This window comes from Coregonus lavaretus (assembly GCF_964263955.1).
Source record: "Coregonus lavaretus genome assembly, chromosome: 20".
In the NCBI taxonomy this organism is placed as follows: Eukaryota; Metazoa; Chordata; class Actinopteri; order Salmoniformes; family Salmonidae; genus Coregonus; species Coregonus lavaretus.
In genome coordinates this window covers 12,056,008-12,081,961 of record NC_140007.1, presented here as the reverse complement: position 1 = coordinate 12,081,961, position 25,954 = coordinate 12,056,008, and the positions used below count along the sequence as shown (strand labels likewise).

General features: G+C 45.1%; 1 protein-coding gene across 1 annotated transcript in view; it reads right to left on the bottom strand.

The window, feature by feature from the left end:
* Positions 1–5,283: 5,283 nt before the first annotated feature.
* Positions 5,284–25,954, bottom strand: part of LOC311147615 (protein bassoon-like) — a gene marked incomplete at both ends in the record, with an annotated part of 63,406 nt that continues 42,735 nt past the window's right edge. The window contains 2 exons of the mRNA XM_084184352.1: positions 5,284–5,346; positions 5,531–6,868. Of these exons, the coding sequence (XP_084040478.1) occupies positions 5,284–5,346; positions 5,531–6,868 (1,401 nt within the window). The remainder of the gene's footprint in view (positions 5,347–5,530; positions 6,869–25,954) is intronic.

Genomic DNA, 25,954 nt, shown 5'->3' with positions numbered 1-25,954 from the left:
CTGACAAAGAATGATCACTGATCTAAAATCAGATTGTACAAATACATCACCTCCCATTAAAAAAATACACAACATTGTTATGCATTCCACATCTCTGTGCTGCACCAAAAGGTTTATCGTAGCTTGAGAGTTGATGAAAAAGACAATTTAGGTGTGAAGTATTCTCAGCTCAACATAAAGTGAAGGTGGCTTTGGTAGTGACAGACATATTTGATAATGAAAGGGAAGTATGCTACAACGCCTGATGAGCCAGTCGGTGTGTGTGTTTGTGTGTGTGTATAAATCTGCACTTGTATGCATACCTGCTTTCATGCATGCCTGCATGTGTATGCGCATGTGTGTGTATGCAAGTGTGTGTGTGTTTGTGTGATTCACAGTGTATCATCATCCCAGTCCTCTGGATGCCCAGTGCTGGCTGTGTTGCCGTCACTGTCCCATCCTCCCCTTATTCTCTTTCATGTCCTTTCATGTTTCATTACAGGCTGCATGGGAGAAGGCTGGCTGCTGGATCAGCCACAGCTACACTGAGCTGCTGCCTCTAAAGGTCACTCTGTGCTAGAGAAAGGTTCCCTTCCACAATACCATCTGAATGAATGTACAATGAAGCTTGCTCTCAAGTCATGGGCGCAGACAGAGGAGGAGAGAGGAGAGTTTTTTTCACTCTCATAAGAGAGAAAAGGATAATGGAGAAAAGAGAAGGTGTTAGTGAGGAAAGAGAAAACGATGAAAAGCTCCACAACGAGAGAATTCTCTCATGGTGAACGTTCAAGCAACATTTGTTACAGTGTGATCTACTACTGTCCGGCTCATGACAACACAACATAAGAGACATTTCCCAAGTGAAAAAGCAAATGATTTTCACAAGCCTGGAAGGGGAGGATTCTGAATGAAATGGAGGAGGATGCCAAGACTTGGTCCGTTGGTTGATAAAGTGCATGTCGGTAGAGAACACATTTTGTTTAGTGACAACCATTTGTGTGAACAACGAACAGAGGGGCAGAGAGAGAAGAAGAGTGCTTGATTAATAATTCAACGGGGTATGTGCTTTATAAATAGTGAAAGATTAAATATGTAGGGGAGCACAGTGTACTGTACCCTGACTACCCTCCAGACCTGGGTTCAAATACTATTTGAAATCCTTTCAAATACTTCATCTGGGCTTGATTGAGCTTTCCAGGCACAATAGAACCAATAGAGTAGTCACAATGTTGCAAACTGCCCATCAGGCATCGAGGCAGACAAGAGCAAACACTAAAAGTATTGGAAAATAATTTAAATAATCCAACCCAGCTAGGAAAAGTAACCAAGTTTTGTTCCCTCCACCCTTTCCCTTTTTAGTTTCTGCTGAGACACTGCTTTAGACGTCATGCAGATGGAGAATCTTCATTTGATCACCCTGTTGCAGGAGAACAGGAAATGTAAAACTTGTAGTGTATTTGAGGTTTAAAAAGGCTTCTGAAGTTTGTTTTCCCTTACGAAAAATGTATCAACCCCTACAAAAATTTCCATTAATTATAATCCACATAATACTTCACATTTCCTGTTGCTGCATGATTATTTTCCTGCTGTAGCAAACTGGCTCAAATTAAGATCCTACTGTACATCTGTGTCTTCCCTCTCTCTCCCATTCCATATTTTCACTTTTCATCCATTCCACTACCCTCTCTCCCTCCCCTTCTTTCTCCCCCTCTCTCTCTCCCTCTTTATCTGTATCCCTCTAAAGCAGCTCTCCCTTTGGACTCGCCATGCCACGTGACTCAGCTATAGCGTGCTCCTTTCAGAGTCTCCTCCTCAGCCTGTCTCTCCATCCGTTTCAGGCGTACTGAGGAGCCGCAGGCCACTCTTCTTCTGAAAGCCAGCCTACCGAAGCTCCTGCAGTGGCCCACTCCTCTTAAAAGCTTCCTGGCCTCCTTTATTTGAAGGCTAAATTGAGCCGATATTCATCAAACCGCCGCAGCCCCTTTCCTTCTGTGTGGCTCTAACAGTTTGAATGGGCTGGGATTCCTCTCGGTGTAAATCACTTGATCCAATGAATCCCCCACTCAATCACTCAGGCTGTACTCTGGGGTCTATTTATAGCCCTGCCATTGTCTTTAGGCTGGAGGGATGAACATACAGTACAATACTGGCTCTGGCATCGACCCATTGTACTGTACAATAATTCCCATAGACCTTTGGGAAGCACAACGCTTACTCTATGATCTGCAAAACTTACTGTTGGGTGGGTCCCGTGTGGCTCAGTTGGTGGGTTCGATTCCCACAGGGATCCAGTACGAAAAAGTATGAAAAATGGATGCGCTCACAACTGTGAGTCGCTCTGGATAAGAGCGTCTGCTAAATGACTAGAATGTAAATGTAAAAAAATGAAAGGAGCAATGATTTCATGATCTACACTGAACAACAATATCAAACGCAACATGCAACAATTTCTAAGATGTTACTGCGTTACAGTTCATATAAGGAAATCAGTCAATTGATATAAATTCATTAGGCACTAATCTATGGATTTCACATGACTGGTAATACAGATATGCATCTGTTGGTCACAGATACCTTTAAAAAAAAGTAGGGGTGTGGATCAGAAAACCCGTCAATATCTGGTGTGACCACCATTTCCTTTGCATAGAGTTGGTCAGGCTGTTGATTGTGTCCTGTGGAATGTTGTCCCACTCCTCTTCAATGGCTGTGCGAAGTTGCTGGACATTGGCGGGAACTGATCCAGAGCATCCCAAAAATGCTCAATGGGTGACATTTCTGGTGAGTATGCAAGCCATGGAAAAACTGGGACATTTTCAGCTTCCAGGAATTGTGGACAGATCCTTGTGACATGGGGCCATGCATTATCATGCTGAAACATGAGGTGATGGTGGCGGATGAATGATATGACAATGGGCATCAGGATCTCATCACGGTATCTCTGTGCATTCAAATTGCAATTGTGTTCATTGTCCGTAGCTTATGCCTGCCCATACCATAACCCCACTGCCACCATGGGGCACTCTGTTCACAATGTTGACATCAGTAAACCGCTCGCACACACGTCTGCCATTTGCCCAGTACAGTTGAAAGCAGGATTAATCCATGAACAGCACACTTCTCCAGCATGCCAGTGGCCATTGAAGGTGAGCATTTGCCCACTGAAGTCAGTTACAACGCCGAACTGTAGTCAGGTCAAGATCCTGGTGAGGACGACGAGCACACAGATGAGCTTCCCTGAGACGGTTGGACAGATTGTGCAGAGATTCTTTGGTTGTGCCAACCCACAGTTTCATCAGCTGTCCGGGTGGCTGGTCTCAGACGATCCCGCAGGTGAAGATGCCGGATGTGGAGGTCAGGGGCTGGCATGGTTACACGTGGTCTGCGGTTGAGAGGCCGATTGGACGTACTGCCAAATTCTCTAAAACGACATTGGAGGCTTATTGGTAGAGAAATTAACATTCAATTCTCTGGCAACAGCTCTGGTAGACATTCCTGCAGTCAGCATACCAATTACATGCTCACTTGAAACTTGATACATCTGTGGGATTGTGTTGTGTGACAAAACTGCACATTTTAGAGTGGCCTTTTATTGTCCCCAGCACAAGGTGCACCTGTGTAATGATCATGCTGTTTAATCAGCTTCTTAATATGCCACACCTGTTAGGTGGATGGATTATCTCGGCAAAGGAGAAATGCTCACTAACAGATATGTAAACAAATTGGTGCACAAAATTTGAGAGAAATATGCTTTATGTGCTTATGGAAAATTTCTGGAATCTTTTATTTCAGCTCATGAAACATGGGACAAACACTTTACATGTTGCGTTTATATTTTTGTTCAGTATATATTCAGAGTACAAATCCTATTGTGTACTCAAACTATGAAGTTATTTCAAGGTAACACTTAGGATGAAATTGTGATAAACAATGTGATATAGCTGTATAGCTAGCTAGCTACATGCAAGTACCGTAACCATTTCGGTTGCGTTCGTATATTCAGTCTGAGTATGCCAGAGCGCAGAATAACTGATGAATTTACGAACGCACAACACCCGTTGAATATGGCCGGTGTCAGTAAATGTCGGCAAAAAAGCGTAATTAAATTGTTGCCAGCAGAGCTGGTTAGGCTGTTTTCATGTTACCAGAGGTAAACAATTAACCATAATTCCAATTTTGTGTCTGAAAGTAAATAGCAAGCTAGCCAATGCTAGCCAGTTAGCTTGAGTGCTTGACTGCCGTTGTGAGGTCAGAACGCTCGGATCAACCCTACTCATCAGCCAGAGCGTCAAGTGTGTGCTCTGAACGCTCCGAGAACAAAATGAGATGGTTGGGGCTAAAGCTTAAGAGGGTGTGAACAATGCTGAATGGGTGTAGACAAAGAGCTCTTCACTAGGTACCAAAACATTCAAAGGCCATTTTCTCAAAAGTGAGATTACAAGTTTATCAACTTTCAAAGCAGAATAACTTTCCCATTGTTTCCTTAAATGCAGTGTGTGATATACCATTTTGTAGCTCAGTATCTCTGCTTTTATCCAATGTAAAAAACACAATTTCAAATGTTTCTACTTAAGACCGAATTAAGGCGGTCGGTCACATATGATCAGGTTTCAGATAGACAACCTGAGAATAGAGACAGCTAATAACATCTCACAAGTCTTCCCCAACCCCCATACTTCACAAAGCTATCCATCACCCAAGACACACCCAGTAGTTTGTCTGAATTCAAACCCAGGGATCTAAATGCTGCTTTATGGTTTCTCCTACGTCCCTTCTGCTAGGCTTTGAGTCAGTGGGGAGGATTAAAAACACCCAGTGATTGGTACACTGCAACGGCAGCACTCTACATTCTGGTCACACACACAGATGAAAGCCTGAGCCTCCCTGAATCATAGAGGCTGGAGAGAAATACATCTCCCATCTCCCAGTCTGTAATTGGCAACCTGCAAATATGCACAATGGTGATTTACTCAACCCTTTTCCCAGACTCCTCAACCCCCATTTAGGAGGACTTCTGACCTGGCTTTCTGCAGAGGGAGAGAATATCAACTAATCCAGTTTCTTATCCTCATCAATTTGGTCAACATCTCATCTAACATCCGTTTATGGACGATTCACTAATGTATTTAGGAAAATGAGGAAATGTGTTGGTGAGCCACATTACTCACAATGTAATGGGGGGGGGGGGGGGAGAGAGAGAGAGAGAGAGAGAGAGAGAGAGAGAGAGAGAGAGAGAGAGAGAGAGAGAGAGAGAGAGAAACTGCGAGAGAAAGAGAGAGAGAAAGGGAGGAGGATATTATCCTGAGATCACACCACTATATGTGGTGATGCTGTGCTGTTGAGTTTGAGATGAGATGCAAGACACATTTCCTGAAAGGGACACAATACAAATTTGATAGACTTGGAAGAGAGAAACGTGACTGACAGGTAGGGAGAGCTCAACAGAATGAGGGAGAGAGAGAGAGGGGGGAATAGAAACAGATAGAAAGAGAGACAAAGAGAAAAAAGGGTGAGAGAGGAGGTAGAGTATGTGGAAAGGGAACGTCTTGCTTACCTCCAGGTGAGGCGCGGGGTTGAATCCGCACAGGTTGCACACTTGGGTGTGGCACTGGGTGCAGGACCTGTAGTTGGGTGGCTCGGCTGTGCTGCCGATGTTGAGCTCCGTCTTACACAGGGGGCAGTTGACTTTGGGCTTCTCAGGCTCCACAGGCTTGGGAACAGGCTCCTGTCTGGCCATCGGCTGCTGCTGCTGTTTGAGGGGAGACCCTTGCTGCTGCTGTGGACCCTTGTGATGATGCGCAGGCGACTGCTGCTGTTGGGGCCCTTTCTGAGTTGGTGTATGGGGGCCACCCATTTGGGGCGCATGGGGTCCACTCATTTGGGGTGCATGGGGTCCACCCATTTGGGGTGCATGCGGGCCAACTGTCTGGAAAGGTTTGGCACCAGGAGGTCCTTGTTGTTTATTGGCAGGTCCACCCCTGGCAGGGGAGGGCTGGGAGGACGGTGGCCCTGAGAGGGGGTCAACAGATGCCAGGGTGCTGGCCGCCTGGTTGAGGAGCGACGCCCCAAAGCCAAACAGTTTGGTCAGGCCGTCCTGGGGAGGCTGTCCCTGGGGGGCGGAGGGCCGATGGGCGGGGGAGGAGCCAGCGCTGGCAGCCTGGCGGCCACCCTGGTGCATCGGGGAACCTCGGCCCAGGTCTGGCTGGGAGGGAGCCTTGGCCATGCCCACCAGGGGGACTGCCCCAGGGTGGGGTATCCGGGGCTGGCCGGGACCTCCAGACCCTCTCTGGCCATATGGGATGTGCTGGGGAGAGCTTGTCGAAGACCCGGGCAGTGAGGCTGAGCCGGCGACAGGGTGTCTCTGTAGGCCAGGGGAGGGCTGTGGCTGATGCTGAGCCTGGGGGTTGGCTTGAGGCTGGGTTTGACCAAAGGGCTGTCGCTGGGGCTGGCTTTGGCCGTAGGGCTGTTGTTGGGGCTGGGATTGACCATAGAGCTGTTGCTGGGACTGGCCATAGGGCTGGGATTGACCATAGGGTTGGGGCTGAGTTTGGCTGTAGGGCTGTTGCTGAGGCAGGGATTGACCATAGGGCTGGGGCTGAGTTTGGCCAAAGGACTGGGGCTGGGATTGACCGTAGGGCTGGGCCTGGGGCTGAGTTTGACCATAGGGTTGGGCCTGGGGTTGGGAGTGAGGTAAAGACTGAAGTGGGGGCCGCACCTGGGCCTGGGGAAGGGATTTTAGCTGGGCTGCCTGATGAACAGGTGATGGCTGGACTAAGGGTTTGGCTTGATGGGATGGAGAGTGGATCTGCTGCTGGCTCTTGGATCGTGGGGTGGTCATGTCAATGCCCAACGCCCTCTGCATCTGGCAGTTGAGACAGAGCCACTCCTGAACCTGGGAAACACAAAGAAGAGAAAAAACATGTTAACAGCACAACAAGTACATTCATTCATGTACTCCTCTTTGATCTTTTTAAACATATCAAGTGTTTGAAGCATTTGGTCAATCTCTACTGTAGTTTTGACTTATGGGATTGAAGAAAGTACCTATACAATTGAGTAATATCTAGTAGTAATTCAACCAAAAAATTAACTGCAGTACAGACTGATTGCAGAGTAAATAACCGCAGCCTGCCAGTAGATTCACCGCAGGATCTAGAGATAATGAGCTCACAGCTCCTCCTCCTCCTCCTCTTCCAGATCCAGGGATATCCTCCCCTGTGTCCAAGTATGCTTTCCCACTCCATCTCCAGCTGGAGAGAAGCGGCTCTCCAAGTTGGCTAAACCAGCCTCCACTGCCCCATCATTATGTTTACCTTTTTTTACATTTTAGTCATTTAGCAGACACTCTTATCCAGAGCGACTTACAGTTAGTTCATTCACCTTAAGATAGTTAGGTGGGACAACCACATATCACAGGCATAGTAAGTACCCTTTTCCTCAATGAAGTAGCTATCAGAAAAGTCAGAGCTAGAAAGGGGGGAGTCAAGTGCAAATGTTGGTTCAGGAAAGTTTTTTTGGTGGGGGTAGAGGTGAGGAGGGGGTTATTTAAGATAATCTTTGAAGAGGTAGAGTTTCAGGTGCGGGGACTCTGCTGGGCAGGGCTGCTGTCCTAGCTTCAGGGGGAAGATGGTTCCACCATTAAGGTGCCAGGTGAGAGAGAAGAGCTAGGACTGGGCTGAGAGGCAGCTGCCCTCCCATAGGGGTGGGAGGGCCAAGAGAGCAGAGGTGGCAGAACGGAGTGCTCGGGTTGGGGTGTAGGGTTTGAGCATAACCTGAAGGTAAGGAGGGGCAGTTCCCCTTGCTGCTCCGTAGGCAAGCACCAGGGTCTTGTAGTGGATGCAAACTTCGACTAGAAGCCAGTGGGGTGTGCGGAGGAGCGAGATGAGATGGGAGAACTTGGGAAGGTTGCATCTGGATAAGTTGCAGGGGTTTGATGGCACAAGCGGGGAGACCAGCCAACAGCGAGTTGCAGTAGTCCAGATGGGAGATGACAAGTGCCTGGATTAGGAGCTGCGCCGCTTCCTGTGTGAGGTAGGGTCATACTCTACCGATGTTGTAGCACATGAACCTGCAGGAGCGAGTCACTGCTTTGATGTTTGCAGAGAACGACAGGGTGTTATCCAGGGTCACGCCTAAGGCTGTCGCGGTCATTACATTTTGTCAGCCGGTTATTGTCATGCAAAAGCCTGCCAGTCTCACGGTAATTGACCGTTAATTAACCTAAATACGTTTAGTATCTCCAGGCCTCCACATGTACAAGCTGCATACAAGCCGCTGATTCGCACCTTTGCAACATCTACATATAAAATAGTATAATAAATCAATTGAATATACACCATCACAATAAATCCATTATTTATTTTAGTCAGTTTTAAAGAAAAATTATGATTGAAAGAAAATGTATTTCAGAAGAACAGAATATGAGTTATCTGGCTATGCTCCATGCCATAGGCTGTAGGCCTGTTCATTTAGCTGACAAAATATGCTTATAAGTCCTATGCCATTATTTAATATGATATGATTTTAAAGTAAGAAGAATATAAAATAGAAAGGATATTTTCCCATTCTGGAGTGAGTGCACATATGAAGTAGCTATGTTGAGCGTAAAAGTGATCACTTGAAACAGGTCATATATGCTAGATTTAGAGTTATTTGGCAACTTTAGTTGTGAATAATACAAACCTTACAATGTCTTAGAAATCAAAACATATATGGGCTGCATGATGCGACTATAGGCTATTGATGGTTTGAGAAAGTAACAAAAAAAGCTTGTGCTTTGTTCCTTGCCTCAGGCTGCACATGTGTTCTCTCATCAAGTGATCATATTTTCACCCATCAGACTATTCTCAATTTAATCTTGTCTTTACTAATATGTAAAATTAGAATTTAGAATGGTCCATTATCAAATGGGCAGGAACAGGGGCAGGGAAAAGGCATGTTATCTGCATGCACTCCAATAGCGAATGGGGCCTTGAGCTTTCCCGCTAATCCGTTTTTCAATGATGCCTGGTAGGCTATTTCGGTTTTATAGCTGAGCATGTGCTTAATATGAGCATCTGAGAAATAAATATAAGAACACTTATTTCACTCCATGCATCAACCACTGTTAGAGGAGCATGCTCTCGCAGCGCGACAGGTGATTTTCCACCCAAACTCTGTATGCCATGGGCTCCCCAACCATGTTCCTGCAGCTACAAAAGTGCTTAATTTGGGAAACCAAGTAAAATCTGTTTGGCAACATCGATAGTAACATGTTTTCGCAACAAAACATATTTCACTAAACTGTTGACAGCCCCTCTGTGCACTTGAGAAAGGAATAAAGGAGAGAGAGGAGGAGATGGTGTTGAGATATACTGTTTAATTATGAAAATGGGACAACCACATATCACAGGCATAGTAAGTACCCTTTTCCTCAATGAAGTAGCTATCAGCAAAGTCAGAGCTAGAAAGAGGGGAGTCAAGTGCAAATGGTGGTTCAGGAAATAAAATTCCCTATTACTAGTCTATTCAAAATCGCCCTGCACAATCAATTAACCAATTGGCTATACGTTCTCTCCCAGACTCATGGATATACATTTTGGAGCATAGCATAAGGTAACCATTCAGTATGCATAATAATACAGTCCACACTCAAAGGCGATTAGTCCCCTCCAAAAACAATTTGGGAGTATAGTCTAGACCAATGATGTACCAAAGACATCTTAAATCAGTTTTGTTTTATGTTTTTCTGCCATGCGTAATATGCAATAGGCTATGTATTGTATAACGGCACAATACATTTTTTGGGCTCAGAAGCCTATGTGTATGCATAAGCTCTAATATGCATATATTGAATTAATCATCACCTTAGAAAGCTGCCCATTTCATTGTGTTAGGCTTTGAAACTACATCCACAATGACCATGTTCTACACTCAGTTACAACCTGCTATTGAACTTTTAATGCATGATACTGTTTTAATGATAAGTGTTTGATGTGATTTTTGATTGCATTTGAATTGATGTCAGAGTGGTTAGAGGGACAATAGAGCTCTGAGTACCAGGCCATTAGGACCTGATGGTCTATAGCAAGTTGGGTACAACCAAAGCATGTCCAGAGTGCCTAACAGGAGATTACCGTGACTCAACGGTCACATGGAATTTTACTGCGATCATAACTCATGACTGCCAGTGTGGCGGTAATACAGTCACCGCAACAGCCCTAGTCACGCCAAGGTTCTTTGCACTCTGGAAGGGCGACAGTTTGGAGTTGTCAACTGTGATAGAGAGGTCTTTGAGCGGTTTGGCCTTCCCCGGGAGGAAGAGCAGCTCTGTCTTGTCGAGGTTGAGCTTGAGGTGGTGGACTGACATCCAAGCTGAGATATCTGCCAGGCACGCAGAGATGCGTGTCCCCACCTGGGTGTCAGAAGGGGTAAAAGTAGTTGAGTGTCATCCGCATAGCAATGATAGGAGAGACCATGTGAGGATATGACGGAGCCGAGTGACTTGGTGTATAGAGAGAAGAGGAGAGGGCCTTGAACCGAGCCCTGCGGGACATCAGTAGTGAGAGTATGTGGTGCAGACACAGATCCAAGAGTGTGCAGAGCCTGAGACGCCCAGCCTAGAGAGGGTGGAGAGGAGGATCTGATGGTTCACGGTGTTGAAGGCAGTGGATAGATCTAGGAGGATGAGAACAGAGGAGAGAGAGTCAGCTTTGGCAGTGCGTGGAGCCTGCATGACACAGAGACGAGCAGTCTAAGTTGAATGACCCGTCTTGAAGCCTGAATTGGTTAGGGTCAAGAAGAGCATTCTGAGAGAGATAACAAGAGAGTTGATCAGAGATAGCGCGCTCAAGTGTTTTGGAAAGAAAAGAAAGAAGGGATAAAGGTCTATATTTCTTTACGTCAGATGAGTCAGGTGTTGGTTTCTTGAGGAGGGGAGCGACTCGGGCCATTTTGATGTCAGTAGTCAGGGATGAGTTGGTGAGGGAAGTGAGGAATGGGAGAAGATCTCCAGAGATGGTCTGGAGAAGGGAGGAGGGGATGAGGGAGGAGGGGATGAGGTTGAGCAGGCAGCTTGTCAGGCGGCCAGTCCTCACTAATCGCAGGATTTTGTCTGGAGAGAGAGGGGAGAAAGAAGTCAAGGCGTAGGGTAGTTCTGTGTGAGTAGGACCAGTGGACTCAATAGGCTGAGGGGTGGATGTCGTCAACCTTCTTTTCAAAGTGGTTGACAAAGTTGTCCACAGAGAGGGAGGAGGGTGGGGGAGGGGTGGATAATTAAAGAGGGAGGAGAAGGTGGAAAATAGTGTCCTAGGATTAGAAGCAGACACTTGAAATGTAGAGTGATAGAAAGTTGCATTAGCACTGGATACAGAGGAAGAGAAGGTAGAGAGGAGGGAGGGAAAGGATAATAGGTCCTCCGGAAGTTTAGCTTTACTCCATTTTTGCTCAGCTGCCCGCAGCCCTGTTCTGTAAGCTCGCAATGAGTCAGTCAGCCACGGAGCAGGAGTGGAGGGCCGAGCCAGCCGGGAGGAAAGGGAACAGTGTGAATAATATGATGCAGAAATGGAGGAGAGTAGGGTCGAAGAGGCAGAATCAGGAGACAGGAGGGAGAAGGATTTAGCATTAGGGAGAGATAATAGGATAGAAGAAGAGAGAGTAGTGGGAGAGAGAGAACGAAGATTGCGACAGCGCATGACCATCTGGGTAGGGGCTCAGTTGGTAGCGTTGGAGGAAAGGGAGACAGAAAAGGAAACAAAGTAGTGATCAGAGACCTGGAGGGGGGTTGCAGTGAGATTAGTAGGTGAACAGCCTCTAGTAAAGATGAGGTCAAATGTATGCCCTGCCTTTTGATTTGGAGGGGATTGGGAAAAGGTGAGGTCAAAAGAGGCAAGGAGGGGAAAGAGAGAGTTGGAAAGAAATGAATCGTAGGCAGATGTCGGGAGGTTGAAGTTGCCAAGTACAAAGAGCGGTGAGCCATGGTCAGGAAATGAGCTTATCAAGGTGTCAAGCTCATTGAGGAACTCTCCAAGGGCACCTGGTGGGTGATAGATGACAACAATGTTGTTACACGCAAATCCCAAAAATTAAAAGAAAGTATATTAGAAGTGTCCAGAATATAAATATATGTAAATGATGGTGTGTATAGACATTATGGACAGTATATGAATAGAAAAGGTGTATTCAGCAGTAGTTATATAGGATGAGCCTTGACTAGAATACAGTATATACATATGAAGTGGGTAAAACAGTATGTAAACATTATTAAAGTGACCCGTGTTCAATGACTAAGGCTCTAAGGTACAGGGTTGACTACTGGGTGGTAGCCGGCTAGTAACAGTGACTAAAGACCAGGGAAAGGTACTGGGAGGAGGCCTGCTAGTGGTGACTGTTTAACAGTCTGATGGCCTGGAGATAGAAGCTGTTTTTCATTCTTTCGGTCCCAGCTTTGATGCACCTGTACTGTCTCCACCTTCTAGGTGGTAGCGGGGTGAACAGGTCATGGCTCGGTTGGCTGAGGTCCTTGATGATCTTCGTGGCCTTACTGTGACACCAGGTGCTGTAGATGTCATGGTGGGCAGTGTACCCCCTGTGATGCGTTGGGCTGACTGCACCACCCTCTGGGGGGCCTTGCAGTTGCAGACGGTGCAGTTGCCGTACCAGGCGGTGATACAGCCCGACAGGATGCTCTCAATGGTGCAATTGTAGAAGTTTGTGAGGGTGTTAGGGGCCAAGCCGAATTTCTTCAGCCTCCTGATGTTGAAGAGGCACTGTTGCACCTTCTTCACCACACTGTCTGTGTGGATGGGCCATTTCAGATTGTCAGTGATGTGCACGCAGAGGAACTTGAAGCTTTTCATCCTCTCCACTGTGGCCCCATCGATGTGGATGGGGGCGTGCTCCCTCTGCTGTGTCCTGAAGTCCACAATCAGCTCCTTCATTTTGTTGACGTTGAGGTTATTTTCCTGCCACCACTCCACCAGGGCCCTCACCTCCTCCCTGTAGGCTGTCTTATCGTTGTTGTGTCATCTGCAAACTTCATGATTGAGTTGGAGACGTGCGTGGCCACGCAGTCATCGGTGAACAGGAGGTGGCTGAGCATGCACCTTTATGGAGCCCCCGTGTTGAGGATCAGTGTAGCGGAGGTGTTGTTGCCTACCTTCATCACCTGTGGTCGGCCCATCAGGAAGTCCAGGACACAGTTGCACAGGGCAGGGTTTAGACCCAGTCCCCCGAGCTTAGTGATGAGCTTGGAGGGCACTATGGTGTTGAAGGCTGAGCTGTAGTCGATGAACAGCATTCTTATATAAGTATTCCTCTTGTCCAGATGGGATAGGGAAGTGTGCAGTGTGATGGCGTCATCCGTGGATTTGCTGGGGCGGTATACAAATTGCCGGGGCGGCATGCAAATTGTAGTGGATCTAGGGTGTTGGGTAAGGTGGAGGTGATATGATCCTCTCTAAGCACTTCATGATGACAGACGTGAGTTCTATGGGGTAATAGTAATTTAGTTTTGTTATCTTCACTTTCTTGGGTACAGGAACAATGGTGGACATCTTGAAGCAAGTGGGGACAACAGACTGGGATAGGGAGAGATTGAATATGTTCGTAAACACTCCAGCCAGCTGGTCTGCAATGCTCTGAGGATGCAGCTAGGCAGCCTTGCAAGGGTTAACACGCTTAAATGTCTTACTCGCGGTGGCCACAGAGAACGAGAGCTCACAGTGCTTGTGAGTGGCAGTGGCCTGCGTTGGCGGCACTATGTTTTCCTCTAAGTGGGCTAAGAAGGTATTTAGCTTGTCCAGGAGCAAGGTGTTGGTGTCCTCGACGTGGCTGGTTTTCCCTTTATAATCCGTGATTGTCTGGAGTCCCTGCCACATATGTCTTGTGTCTGAGCCATTGAATTGCGACTCTGTACTGATGTTTTGCCTGTTTGATTGCCTTACGGAGGGCATTGCTGGACTGTTTGTACTCGTCCATGTTCCCAGTCACCTTGCCGTGCTTAAATGCAGTGGTTTGCGCTTTCAGTTTTGCGCGAATGCTGCCATCTTTCCACGGTTTTTGGTTTGGATAAGTTCTAATCGTCACAGTGGGAACAACATCCTCTATGCACTTCCTGATTAACTCAGTCACCGAGTCAGTGTATACTGACTAAGGGCTTGTAAGTAAGCATTTCACTGTAAGGTCTACACCTGTTGTATTCGGCACATCTGACAAACACAATTTGATTTGATTTGATTTACATCAATGTTATTCTCAGAGGCAACCCGGAACATATCCCAGTCCACATGATCAAAACAATCTTGAAGCATAGATTCCGATTGGTCAGACCAACGTTGAACAGTCCTTACCACGAGTACTTCCTGTTTGTTTCTGCCTATAGGAAGGGAAGAGCAGAATAGAGGCGTGATCTGATTTGCCAAAGGGAGGGTGGGGGAGGGCCTTGTAGCCATCCCAGAAGGTGGAGTATCAATGGTCAAGAATTGTTGATGAGCGAGTAGTGCAGGCGATGTGTTGAAAGAACTTCAGTAGCTTTTTCATCAGATTTTCTTTATTAACCTTTTCATGTGTGAGTTCCAAATATCTCTAACATGATGTCAGGATGCACTCACTGTTCCAAAATGGGATTGTTACGCAACAGGACAGTTAACCAGCGCTGCCCTCAAACCAAGGCACGTTGCCTGCTAATTATTTATAGGCTATGTTTCACTAGTACATTTAAAACCCTTTAAAACCCATAGCGGCCGTCAATGGCTTTTCTTTAAATTACTATAGCAGCCACAAACTGCCTTGTTTTTCTAACAATGATCTGTGTCAATATCGCAAAATTAACTTGCTAACAACCTGTTGTCGTATTCACATGGCTGTTGTCATCAACCAGAAACAGGGTATGCTGTCATTTAACTTTGAACGTTTTTTAAACTTCATTACTCAAAATGACAGCGCCGAAGCAGACATGACTTTTCACTGTGAAAGAAGCTTTATCTATGTTGGTTGGTGATACGGATGAGATACGGATTTGCACACGTCCTTGCACGATGATATCGAGGTGAGTGAAATAAGTAAACAGCAGATATATGTTTGGTGTTGTCAATGTTTGATGCTGTGAAACTTGGAGAATAGCTAACAGATTAGCAAATCCTGTCATGTCATGATAACTTGGTTGGTACAGGCGAGCACATCAGCGGTGGAGCTCGAATGATTGCGCGCTGTCTCATGGAAATAGTTGCAGTGTTTAGCTGTATATAGTCAGCTAACAGGGTTGGGTAGGTTACTTAATAAATGTAATCCGTTACAGTTACTAGTTACCTGTCCAAAATTGTAATCAGTAGCGTAACTTTTGGATTACCCAAACTCAGTAACGTAATCTGAATACATTCAGTTACTTTTAGATTACTTTCCCCTTAAGAGGCATTAGAAGAAGACAAAAATGTATGACACAATTGAACAACATCTATTGCAGGATAAATCTATGTTAAAGGTTACATAGCTGGCCATATATTGATGTTACATTTGACTTTATGGGGTGGTTATGTAGGCTTCTTCTAACCCATCTCTTTCTACAACATATAATAATACAATTAAATGATATCTTTACATAAAAAACCAAAGTCTATCAGAATTCCAGTCATCGCAATAAATGATATACCCCTTGATCTATAGCATTTGCTATAGGCCAACTGTTTACAGTGCCTTGCAAAAGTAGTTATCCCCCTTGGCATTTTTCCTATTTTGTTGCATTACAACCTGTAATTTAAATAGATTTTTATTTGGATTTCGTGTAATGGACATACACAAAACAGTCCAAATTGGTGAAGTGAAATAAAAAATAAATAAAAATCTAAAAAATAAATAACAGAAAAGTGGTGTGTGCATATGTGTTCACCCCCTTTGCTATGAAGCCCCTAAATAAGATCTGGTGCAACCAATTACCTTAATTAGTTAAATAATCACATAATTAGTTAAATAAAGTCCACCTGTGTGCAATCTAAGTGTCACAAGATCTGTCACATGATCTCAGTATACAGTTGAAGTCGGAAGTTTACATACACTTAGGTTGGAGTCATTAAAACTTGTTTTTCAACCACTCCACACATTTCTTGTTAACAAACTATAGTTTTGGCAAGTCGGTTAGGACATCTACTTTGTGCATGACACAAGTAATTTTTCCAACAATTGTTTACAGACAGATTATTTCACTTATAATTCACTGTATCACAATTCCAGTGGGTCAGAAGTTTACATACACTAAGTTCACTGTGCCTTTAAACAGCTTGGAAAATTCCAGAAAATGATGTCATGGCTTTAGAAGCTTCTGATAGGCTAATTGACATAATTTGAGTCAATTGGAGGTGTACCTGTGGATGTATTTCAAGGCCTACCTTCAAACTCAGTGCCTCTTTGCTTGACATCATGGGAAAAATCAAAAGAAATCAGCCAAGACCTCAGAAAAAAAATTGTAGACCTCCACAAGTTTGGTTCATCCTTGGGAGCAATTTCCAAACGCCTGAAGGTACCACGTTCATCTGTGTTGGTAGAGCATGGTGTTTGCAACGCCAGGGTTGTGGGTTCGATTCCCACGGGGGACCAGTATGAAAAAATTATGTGTGCACTCACTAACTGTAAGTCGCTCTGTATAAGAGCGTCTGCTAAATGACTAAAATGTAAATGTAAGTACAGATCAGGGTTGGGTTATAAAAAAATATCTGAAACTTTGAACATCCCACAGAGCTCCATTATTAAAACATTTTAAGAATATGGCACCACAACAAACCTGCCAAGAGAGGGCCGCACACCAAAACTCACGAACCAGGCAAGGAGGGCATTAATCAGAGAGGCAACAAAGAGACCAAAGATAACCCTGAAGGAGCTGCAAAGCTCCACAGCGGAGATTGGAGTATCTGTCCATAGGACCACTTTAAGCCGTATACTCCACAGAGCTGGGCTTTACGAAAGAGTGGCCAGAAAAAAGCCATTGCTTAAAGAAAAAAATAAGCAAACACGTTTGGTTTTCACCAAAAGGCATGTGGGAGACTCCCCAAACATATGAAAGAAGGTACTCTGGTCAGATTAGACTAAAATTGAGCTTTTTGGCCATCAAGGAAAACGCTATGTTTGGCACAAACCCAACACCTCTCATCACCCCAAGAACACCATCCCCACAGTGAAGCATGGTGGTTGCCGCATCATGCTGTAGGAATGTTTTTCCATCGGCAGGGACTGGGAAACTGGACAGAATTTAAGGAATGATGGATGGCGCTAAATACAGGGAAATTCTTGAGGGAAACCTGTTTCAGTCTTCCAGAGATTTGAGACTGGGACGGAGGTTCACCTTCCAGCAGGACAATGACCCTAAGCATACTGCTAAAGCAACACTCAAGTGGTTTAAGGAGAAACATTTAAATGTCTTGAATGGCCTAGTCAAAGCCCAGACCTCAATCCAATTGAGAATCTGTGGTATGACTTAAAGATTGCTGTACACCAGCGGAACCCATCCAACTTGAAGGAGCTGGAGCAGTTTTGCCTTGAAGAATGGGCTAAAATCCCAGTGGCTAGATGTGCCAAGTTTATAGAGACATACCCCAAGAGACTTGCAGCTGTAATTGCTGCAAAAGGTGGCTCTACAAAGTATTGACTTTGGGGGGGGGTGAATAGTTATGCACGCTCAAGTTTTCTGTTTTTTTGTCTTATTTCTTGTTTGTTTCACGATAAAACATATTTTGCATCTTCAAAGTGGTAGGCATGTTGTGTAAATCAAATGATACAAACACATTTCAATTCCAGGTTGTAAGGCAACAAAATAGAAAAAATGCCAAGGGGGGTGAATACTTTCGCAAGCCACTGTACCTTATTGTTGGTGACACTTTGATATCTTGATGCAGCTGTTTAAATGGCAAATCCAGAGATGAAACAATAACAAAACGATCGCCCGCCTCTGTTTTGGTAAAAAGCTGAGGGATGGGACTGGAGAAATGTAACTACTCTCAGATTAATAGACAGAGCTATGGATACAAGGACTGACCATCCATGATATCAACATTATTGTTTTAACCATGTTATGAGGCTATAGAGTGTTTGTTTACATTTACAATGTTTACAAACAGTGGAGAAAAACAAGCTTATATTTCTTCAAAGTAGCCACCCTTTGCCTTGATGACAGCTTTGCACACTCGTTGGCTGCTTTTCCTTCACGTTTGACCCAAGTTAAACAATTTAAAGGCAATGCTACCAAATACTAATTGAGTGTATGTAAACTTCTGACCCACTCGGAATGTGATGAAAGAAATAAAAGCTGAAATAAATAATTCTCTCTACTATTATTCTGACATTTCACATTCTTAAAATAAAGTGGTGATCCTAACTGACCTAAGACAGGGAATTTTAATAGGATTAAATGTCAATAATTGTGAAAAACTGAGTTTAAATGTATTTGGCTAAGGTGTATGTAAACTTCCGACTTCAACTGTATGTATGTATATATATATATATATATATATATATATATATATATATATATATACACACACTACCATTCAAAAGTTTGGGGTCACTTAGAAATGTCCTTGTTTTCGAAAGAAAAGCAATTTTTGTGTCCATTAAAATAACATCCAATTGATCAGAAATACGGTGTAGACATTGTTAATGTTGTAAATGGCTATTGTAGCTGGAAACGGCTGATTCTTAATGGAATATCTACATAGGCATTCAGAGGCCCATTATCAGCAACCATCAGTCCTGTATTCCAATGGCACGTTGTGTTTGCTAATCCAAGTTTATCATTTTAAAAGGCTAATTGATCATTAGAAAACCCTTTTGCAATTATGTTAGCACAGTTGAAAACTGTTGTGCTGATTAATGAAACAATAAAACTGGCCTTCTTGAGACTAGTTGAGTATCTGGAGCATCAGCAATTGTGGGTTCGATTACAGGCTCAAAATGGCCAGAAACAAAGAACTTTCCTCTGAAACTCGTCAGTCTATTCTTGTTGTGAGAAATGAAGGCTATTCCATGCGAGAAATTGCCAAGAAACTGAAGATCTCGTACAATGCTGTGTACTACTCCCTTCACAGAACAGTGCAAACCAGAATAGAAAGAGGAGTGGGAGGCCCCGGTGCACAACTGAGCAAGAGGACAAATACATTAGAGTGTCTAGTTTGAGAAACAGACGCCTCACAGGTCCTCAACTGGCAGCTTTCTTAAATAGTACCCGCAAAACACCAGTCTCAACGTCACCAGTGAGGAGGCGACTCCGGGATGCTGACCTAGGCAGAGTTGCAAAGAAAAAGCCATATCTCAGACTGGCCAATAAAAATAAAAGATTAAGATGGGCAAAAGAACACAGACACTGGACTTTTTCTTTGCAAATCTGCCTAGAAGGTCAGCATCCCGGAGTCGACAGTGGTAGGAACTTGTATCTGTTCCAGACCTTGTAATGGATTACAACAAGAAAATGGGCAGGGTTGACCATCTTGACGAACTGAGGAGCTATTACAATGTTGGACGCACAGGCAGAAAATGGTGTAAGTATGTGTTTTGGGGGATGCTCAACATTGCCATCATAAATGAGTACATTGTGTGGGGGACCCAGCAAAGGCCCATTCCCATAAACTGCAGGCACTGGTCCCTGAAGGCATTCAAAATGCAACTTGTGCATTCACTTTGTGATATGGCTACAGTGGCAAGAAGAGGGGAACCAAGACTGTGGCACCAGGACGTGTGGACCGAGTTGTAACTCATTTGAAAGCAGGTGAAGTTTGAAGGGCACAAGAGGGTGTGTGGTGTGGACGCAGGGCAAAGAGTGGGAGATGTGTAGAAACCACCTTTGGGTGCTCTACATGGTCTGTGCCACTTTGCAGGATAGGGCCGTGCTTCCAGAAGTTCCATGACATGTTGTAGGCTAAATGCAAACACTAAAGTGACAGTGTGAAATATGAATTTGTCCAACACATTTTTGATTGTCTCTGAACAGTTTTGTATCTTCATCTGTTTCGATCTAATACTTGTTGCATTCACTGAATTGTTGTCAAAGTAGGCTAATATTTCTACGTTATTTGTCAGGCCTGGTCTGTACTAAATCCTATTGAGAGAGGCTACCTATATTTTGAAATAGTCTCTGAATAGTTGTTTGCATTTTTACATTGTTACAGATGTAAGAATCGTTGTCAATCCAATAGCCTACTTTGTTTGTGTTTTGAAATACTTTCTGAATATTGTCCTCTGATCATATTTAGGATATTCTATTTATTTATATGTAAATAATATTTATGTGTATAATATAGTATACTTGGTACATTTTAAGTGAGTAATTTAGTCAAATGTACTACAATTTAAATACTACAACTTTTTTGTTGTGTTGAGTGTTAATCGTTTTTTGATAGTGAGTGTCTTTACACAATGGAAGACTAAATTAGTGTTATTCCTATTGACATGAATGTAGTGTCATATTAAAGAAGGGATTGTGCTCTTTAAAACTACGTTAACTTGTAATTGTCATTTGTTCTTGGTTTTTGAGTTATGTCAGTAATCTACAGCAGCATTCTAGAATTCTATTGGGGTCTAAAAGGTTAAAAATATTTTTTACAAGTTTTATTTTCTAACAACAGTTTGAATTGTAGTGTGTTCTGCCTCCTCATTAATTCACATAGAAGTAGCCATTTCACTGTTGCGGACAGTTTATGTTTGATGTTTTTCTGAGCCAGACAAACTTTTCTCTTTGACGATAGCCCAAGCACTTCCCCAGTGTTTCCCCAGATCAAGTATGAAGACATTGGGCATCTCTAGTCAGAACAGGCCTTGCACAAACTTTTCCCCCTGGCACATCTTCTGGCTGGTGCCTGCATTGCCTTCATTGTTGTTTTCCTTACAAATAATAACTTTGGACATGTGTGCGTTGCTATCAAAGTAAGTGCCTTATTATTTATTTTATCATGTTATCATTATAGTTTCTGTATATTGTGTTGTCATTTCTAATGTAGCACACCGTATGTATGTATGTATGTATGTATGTATGTATGTATGTATGTATGTATGTATGTATGTATGTATGTATGTATGTATGTATGTATGGAGCATAATATATTTAATGTTTTATTCACATGTTTTCAAGTACTGGTGAAAAATCATGCATTCCGCTTCTTGAATAAATTGTAATGGACAGGTATAATGTGTGTAAAATACTTTTTGGAAGGTTGTACTGATTATGATTGTCACGCCCTGGCTCTGGGGACTCTTATATGTTGAGCCAGGGTGTGAATTTTCTATGTGTCATTTTCTATGTCATGATCTAGTTCGTGTAGATCTATGTTGGCCAGGGTGGTTCCCAATCAGAGGCAGCTGATTCTCGTTGTCTCTGATTGGGACCCATACTTATGCAGCCTGTTGGCACTAGTTATTTGTGGGATCTTGTTCCGTAAGGTTTGTTTTGGTGTGTTAACCTAGGACTTCACGTATCGTTTGGTTTGTTGTTTTGTTAGTGTTGTGTACGAAATAAAAGATGTACGCATATCACGCTGCGCCTTGGTCCGCTGTTTATAACGATCGTGACAGAAGATCCCACCTCGACTGGATCAAGCAGCGTGACGAGGAGAGAGGATGGACCTGGGAGGAGATGAGTGAGAGTCTGGCAAGAGGGATGGAGGCCATGAGCACGGGGGAGAGACAAGCCCAACACATTTTTAGGGGGGGGCTCACGCCATGGATGACGAGGCAGCAGGAGGCCGCGATAGAGCGGTTCAGTCGGTTAGCAGAGGAGGCCGCTAGGTTACGGGGGTCACTGGTCATGAGGGAGAAGGAGAGTGTGGAGGCACGTCGAGAGGAACTGAGTAGGCAGCAGAGGGAGCGGAGGTTTATGAGGAAACCCAGTCCCGCTCCTCGCACCAAGCAAGTGGTGTGTGTCACCAGTCCGGTCCGGCCCGTTCCTGATTCCCGCACAAGGCCAGTGGGGTGTGTTCCCAGTACGGTCAGGCCCGTCCCTGCTCCCCGCACTAAGCCTGTGGTGCGCGTCGCCAGCCCGGTCCGGCCTGTTCCTGCTCCCCGCACCAAGCCAGTGGTGCACGTCACCAGCCCGGTCCGGCCTGTTCCTGCTCCCCACACCAAGCCAGTGGTGCGCGTCGTCAGCCCGGTCCGGCCCGTTCCTGCTCCCCGCACCAAGCCAGTGGTACGCGTCGTCAGCCCGGTCCGGCCCGTTCCTGCTCCCCGCACCAAGCCAGTGGTGCGCGTCGTCAGCCCGGTCCGGCCCGTTCCTGCTCCCCGCACCAAGGCAGTGGTGCGCGTCGCCAGCCCGGTCCGGCCCGTTCCTGCTCCCCGCACCAAGCCAGTGGTGCGCGTCGCCAGCCCGTCCGGCCCGTTTCTGCTCCCCGCACCAAGCCAGTGGTGCGCGTCGTCAGCCCGGTCCGGCCCGTTCCTGCTCCCCGCACCAAGCCAGTGGTGCGCGTCGTCAGCCCGTTCCTGCTCCCCGCACCAAGCCAGTGGTGCGCGTCGTCAGTCCGGCACGGTCCGTGCCTGTTCCACCGGTGCCTGGTCCGGCACCGGTCAGCTGCTCCACACCAGAGCCAAAGCAATCCGCTCCACCGATGTCCAGTCCAGCTCCGGCCAGCGGGGCCAGACCAGACCAGGGGCGCTACGGGGGGGTAGAGAGAGAGTGGTGGTCACGCCCGGAGCCAGATCCGCCTCCGAGGCGGAATGCCCACCCGGCACCTACCCTCTTGTGTTTGGTTGGCGCGGTCGCAGTCCGCGCCTTTGGGGGGGGGGGGGGGGGGGGGGGGTACTGTCACGCCCTTTTTTCTATGTGTCATTTTCTATGTCATGATCTAGTTCGTGTAGATCTATGTTGGCCAGGGTGGTTCCCAATCAGAGGCAGCTGATTCTCATTGTCTCTGATTGGGAACCATACTTAGGCAGCCTGTTGGCACTAGTTATTTGTGGGATCTTGTTCCGTAAGGTTTGTTTTGGTGTGTTAACCTAGGACTTCACGTATCGTTTGGTTTGTTGTTTTGTTAGTGTTGTGTACGAAATAAAAGATGTACGCATATCACGCTGCGCCTTGGTCTGCTGTTTATAACGATCGTGACAATGATGAGCTAATGCTAAGCTAAATGCCAGCTATGTGTGGCGCCATGTTTGTTGACATCATACAATGCATTCTGGTTGTCACGTAAACGTCTGTCAGACCAAAGATGTTATAACAAAACAAGCTGAAGGGATGGTTCACTCGACTGACTTAGATTGTAACTATCGTTACGCAGGGTTGCTAGCTTAGACCCCCCTTAAAAGGGTTTTATTTAGCTTATAAACTTCTCCTGTGTTTGCCCCCCATTTATTGATAAATCCCCCATCATATAAATATTTCCTGCATAACCTTCCCCCATTTTTACCGCCCCATGGACTTGAAATCCCCCACAGATGACGTTAACCCCCCACAAACCCCCCTAAAATGGTTTACCCTAAATCTAGCAACCCTGTTTAGCTTCCGTGCTACGGTTAGGCTAGGCAGTAGGCTTGTATTTGGGGTGATGATCTGTGAGGTGATAACATTTTATTTGCTTTGTGATTTGTCAAAAACGGTAAATGACATTATTTGTCATGTGCTCCGGTTCTTGTATACACTGTAACAACTACATCGAAGTTTTGTAATATGCTGAAAAGTGGCCGAACTAAGTTCATATTTTGGGGGCAATGCGCGCAGCCATCTTTGACTTTGACTTTGTTTATTTGCATCTTATAGTGAATGGCATTCTGGGATTAGGGAGTTTTCGCTTGTCAAACATGGCTGCCATCATAAAGAATTTAGCTGCTGTTAGCTTAGTTTACACGCCTTTATTTTCTAAACAATAGTACATTTCTCCTTTGTGCTTACCAGAGATGTGGTACATTGTAAACAAGTCTAGCTGTTAGGTCGCTAACTTATGTTTTGTTTTTTCTCAGTGCAACCTGTCATTTAGACTGGTTTATGGAATGAGTTTGGCTGTGGATGTGTTCCGTGTGATGCTTGGATGATGAAGTTTGCATTTATCTTTTACAATAAAAGGTCAAATTTAGGAATAAAGTTGTGTAGACCTTTATTTCCCATCAGTACAAAGCATTGTTTAGATGCTTTTTAGACAACAACGCTGTTTAGAGTCGTTTGTTGCATCATACATTCTGTTGCTACTGTTCCAATCACATATTTGCTATGGTACGCTGCAAGGACCACTCGACAATGATCACAAATATGTGATCGTACGTGTCAAAGGGTTAAAATCCCCATGTACAAAAAATGCGGCCTCAGGATATGCAGTTTCGAGTTTGCACAAAGTCCAAGAGCCGTCGGATTGAGGGGGAATATACACGGTTGTGTATATATTTCTCACGTATTATCTTTGCACTCCTCTTCCCTTCCCTCTAATTACAGAAAATGTACCCGACACCAAAGAACCTCCTCTGTCGCTATCATCCTGCGAATCAGGTCAGATAGCATTGACGTTAGTTAGTGTATGAGTCCCGTGGCTCTGTGCATGGCAGTCAAAAAGCCAGGTCCACACGGAGCGAACAGTCAACATTTAGGAGGCATCTCTTCAACACTGATCATGCCAACTCACCTCGTTCTCTGCTCTCACATAAGCCAGTAAAAGCAGCTAGGCAGGCAGTCAGGGAACTACATGAAACCGGTAGCATCAGGTTTCAGCAGTATCACTAGCTAATCATACAGTACAAGATCCATGGGAATGTATGTACGTGTGCTCTGGCGTGCCTATCAAGCACCCTTTGCAACATCACCTACTGTTGCCTATTGTGATTTCTTACTCACACCTTCAGTTACATAGCCAAATGCCACCTATTTCCTTATCCTCTTCAATTTGTGAGCCACTCATCCTTTTTCCTGGTCCCAGATCTGTATACGCGTTTACCATAGCCAACATGTTTGACTATTGTAGATAGCTAAATCACATGCAAATCTGGGACTACTCATCCTTCATCCACGAAAACACACAGATGCGCGCACACACACAGACACACGCACGCACACAGACAGACAGACAGAACCCCCCCCCCCCCCCCCCACACACACACACACACACACTTCCTGTCAGTCATTATTTCGAACTAATTAAACTAATCCAGAGGTCATCCTCCTCTCCCTGTGTTCTGTCTCTGTCTCTCCACAGCGGAACTCTGTGAATGGAAGGATGGAAGCGGAGGTGTTCTGTTGTAATCATCCAAGGCCTTATCAGAGCATCTCAGACCCGTGTCCCTGTGCCCTCCCATCACTCCTCCAGAGCAGCGGAGCAGTATGAGGGAGCACTCAGGAGCTCTAATTTAATCTGTAATTAATTACTGGTAGAGTGAGGGGCAGGGGAACTAGCTCGTACGTGTGCGTGTGTGTATGACAGGAGAGACAGTCCAGGAACTAGGAACTCTACTGGTGTCATACTACTAAGAGGAGACGCAGGCAGACAACTGCTATAGTTTGAGTTGTTATACCAGAGATGTTCTTGTTTGAGAATTGCAAGTCTCTTTTTCGATGGTAGTGTGTCTAAAGCTATTAGTCGGATACATGTAAACACATATACATGTCCACATGCACACACGCATGTCTCGCACGTGGGCACATGGACACACACACACACACACTGATAGATCAGCATCAACAGACTAAGAAGGGGTCGGAACGCCATAATTAGCAGAAAATAAAGTCTGACGGCGTACGTCGCCCCAACAAGCGTGGCAATTTCTGTGGCCTGTCGACTCGCACACCAGTGTGACGCGCAGGAACAAACAGGCTTCACGCCTCTGCCACAGACACACAGGCACCAGCTGCCCCCCATGAACAATTCATTAGACAGGTTTGGAAACACAGCTACTGCTAAACAAACAAAATGGTAAGCCCAGAAACACACTAAAACAAATGTTTAATATCCTTTTTATTAGTAGACATAACAGTAGTATAACTACCGATGCAAGTAGTGTTACTAAGACCTGTGTTTGTTGCACACAGTGTACAGACTGTGGCTTATTGAGAGTGCAC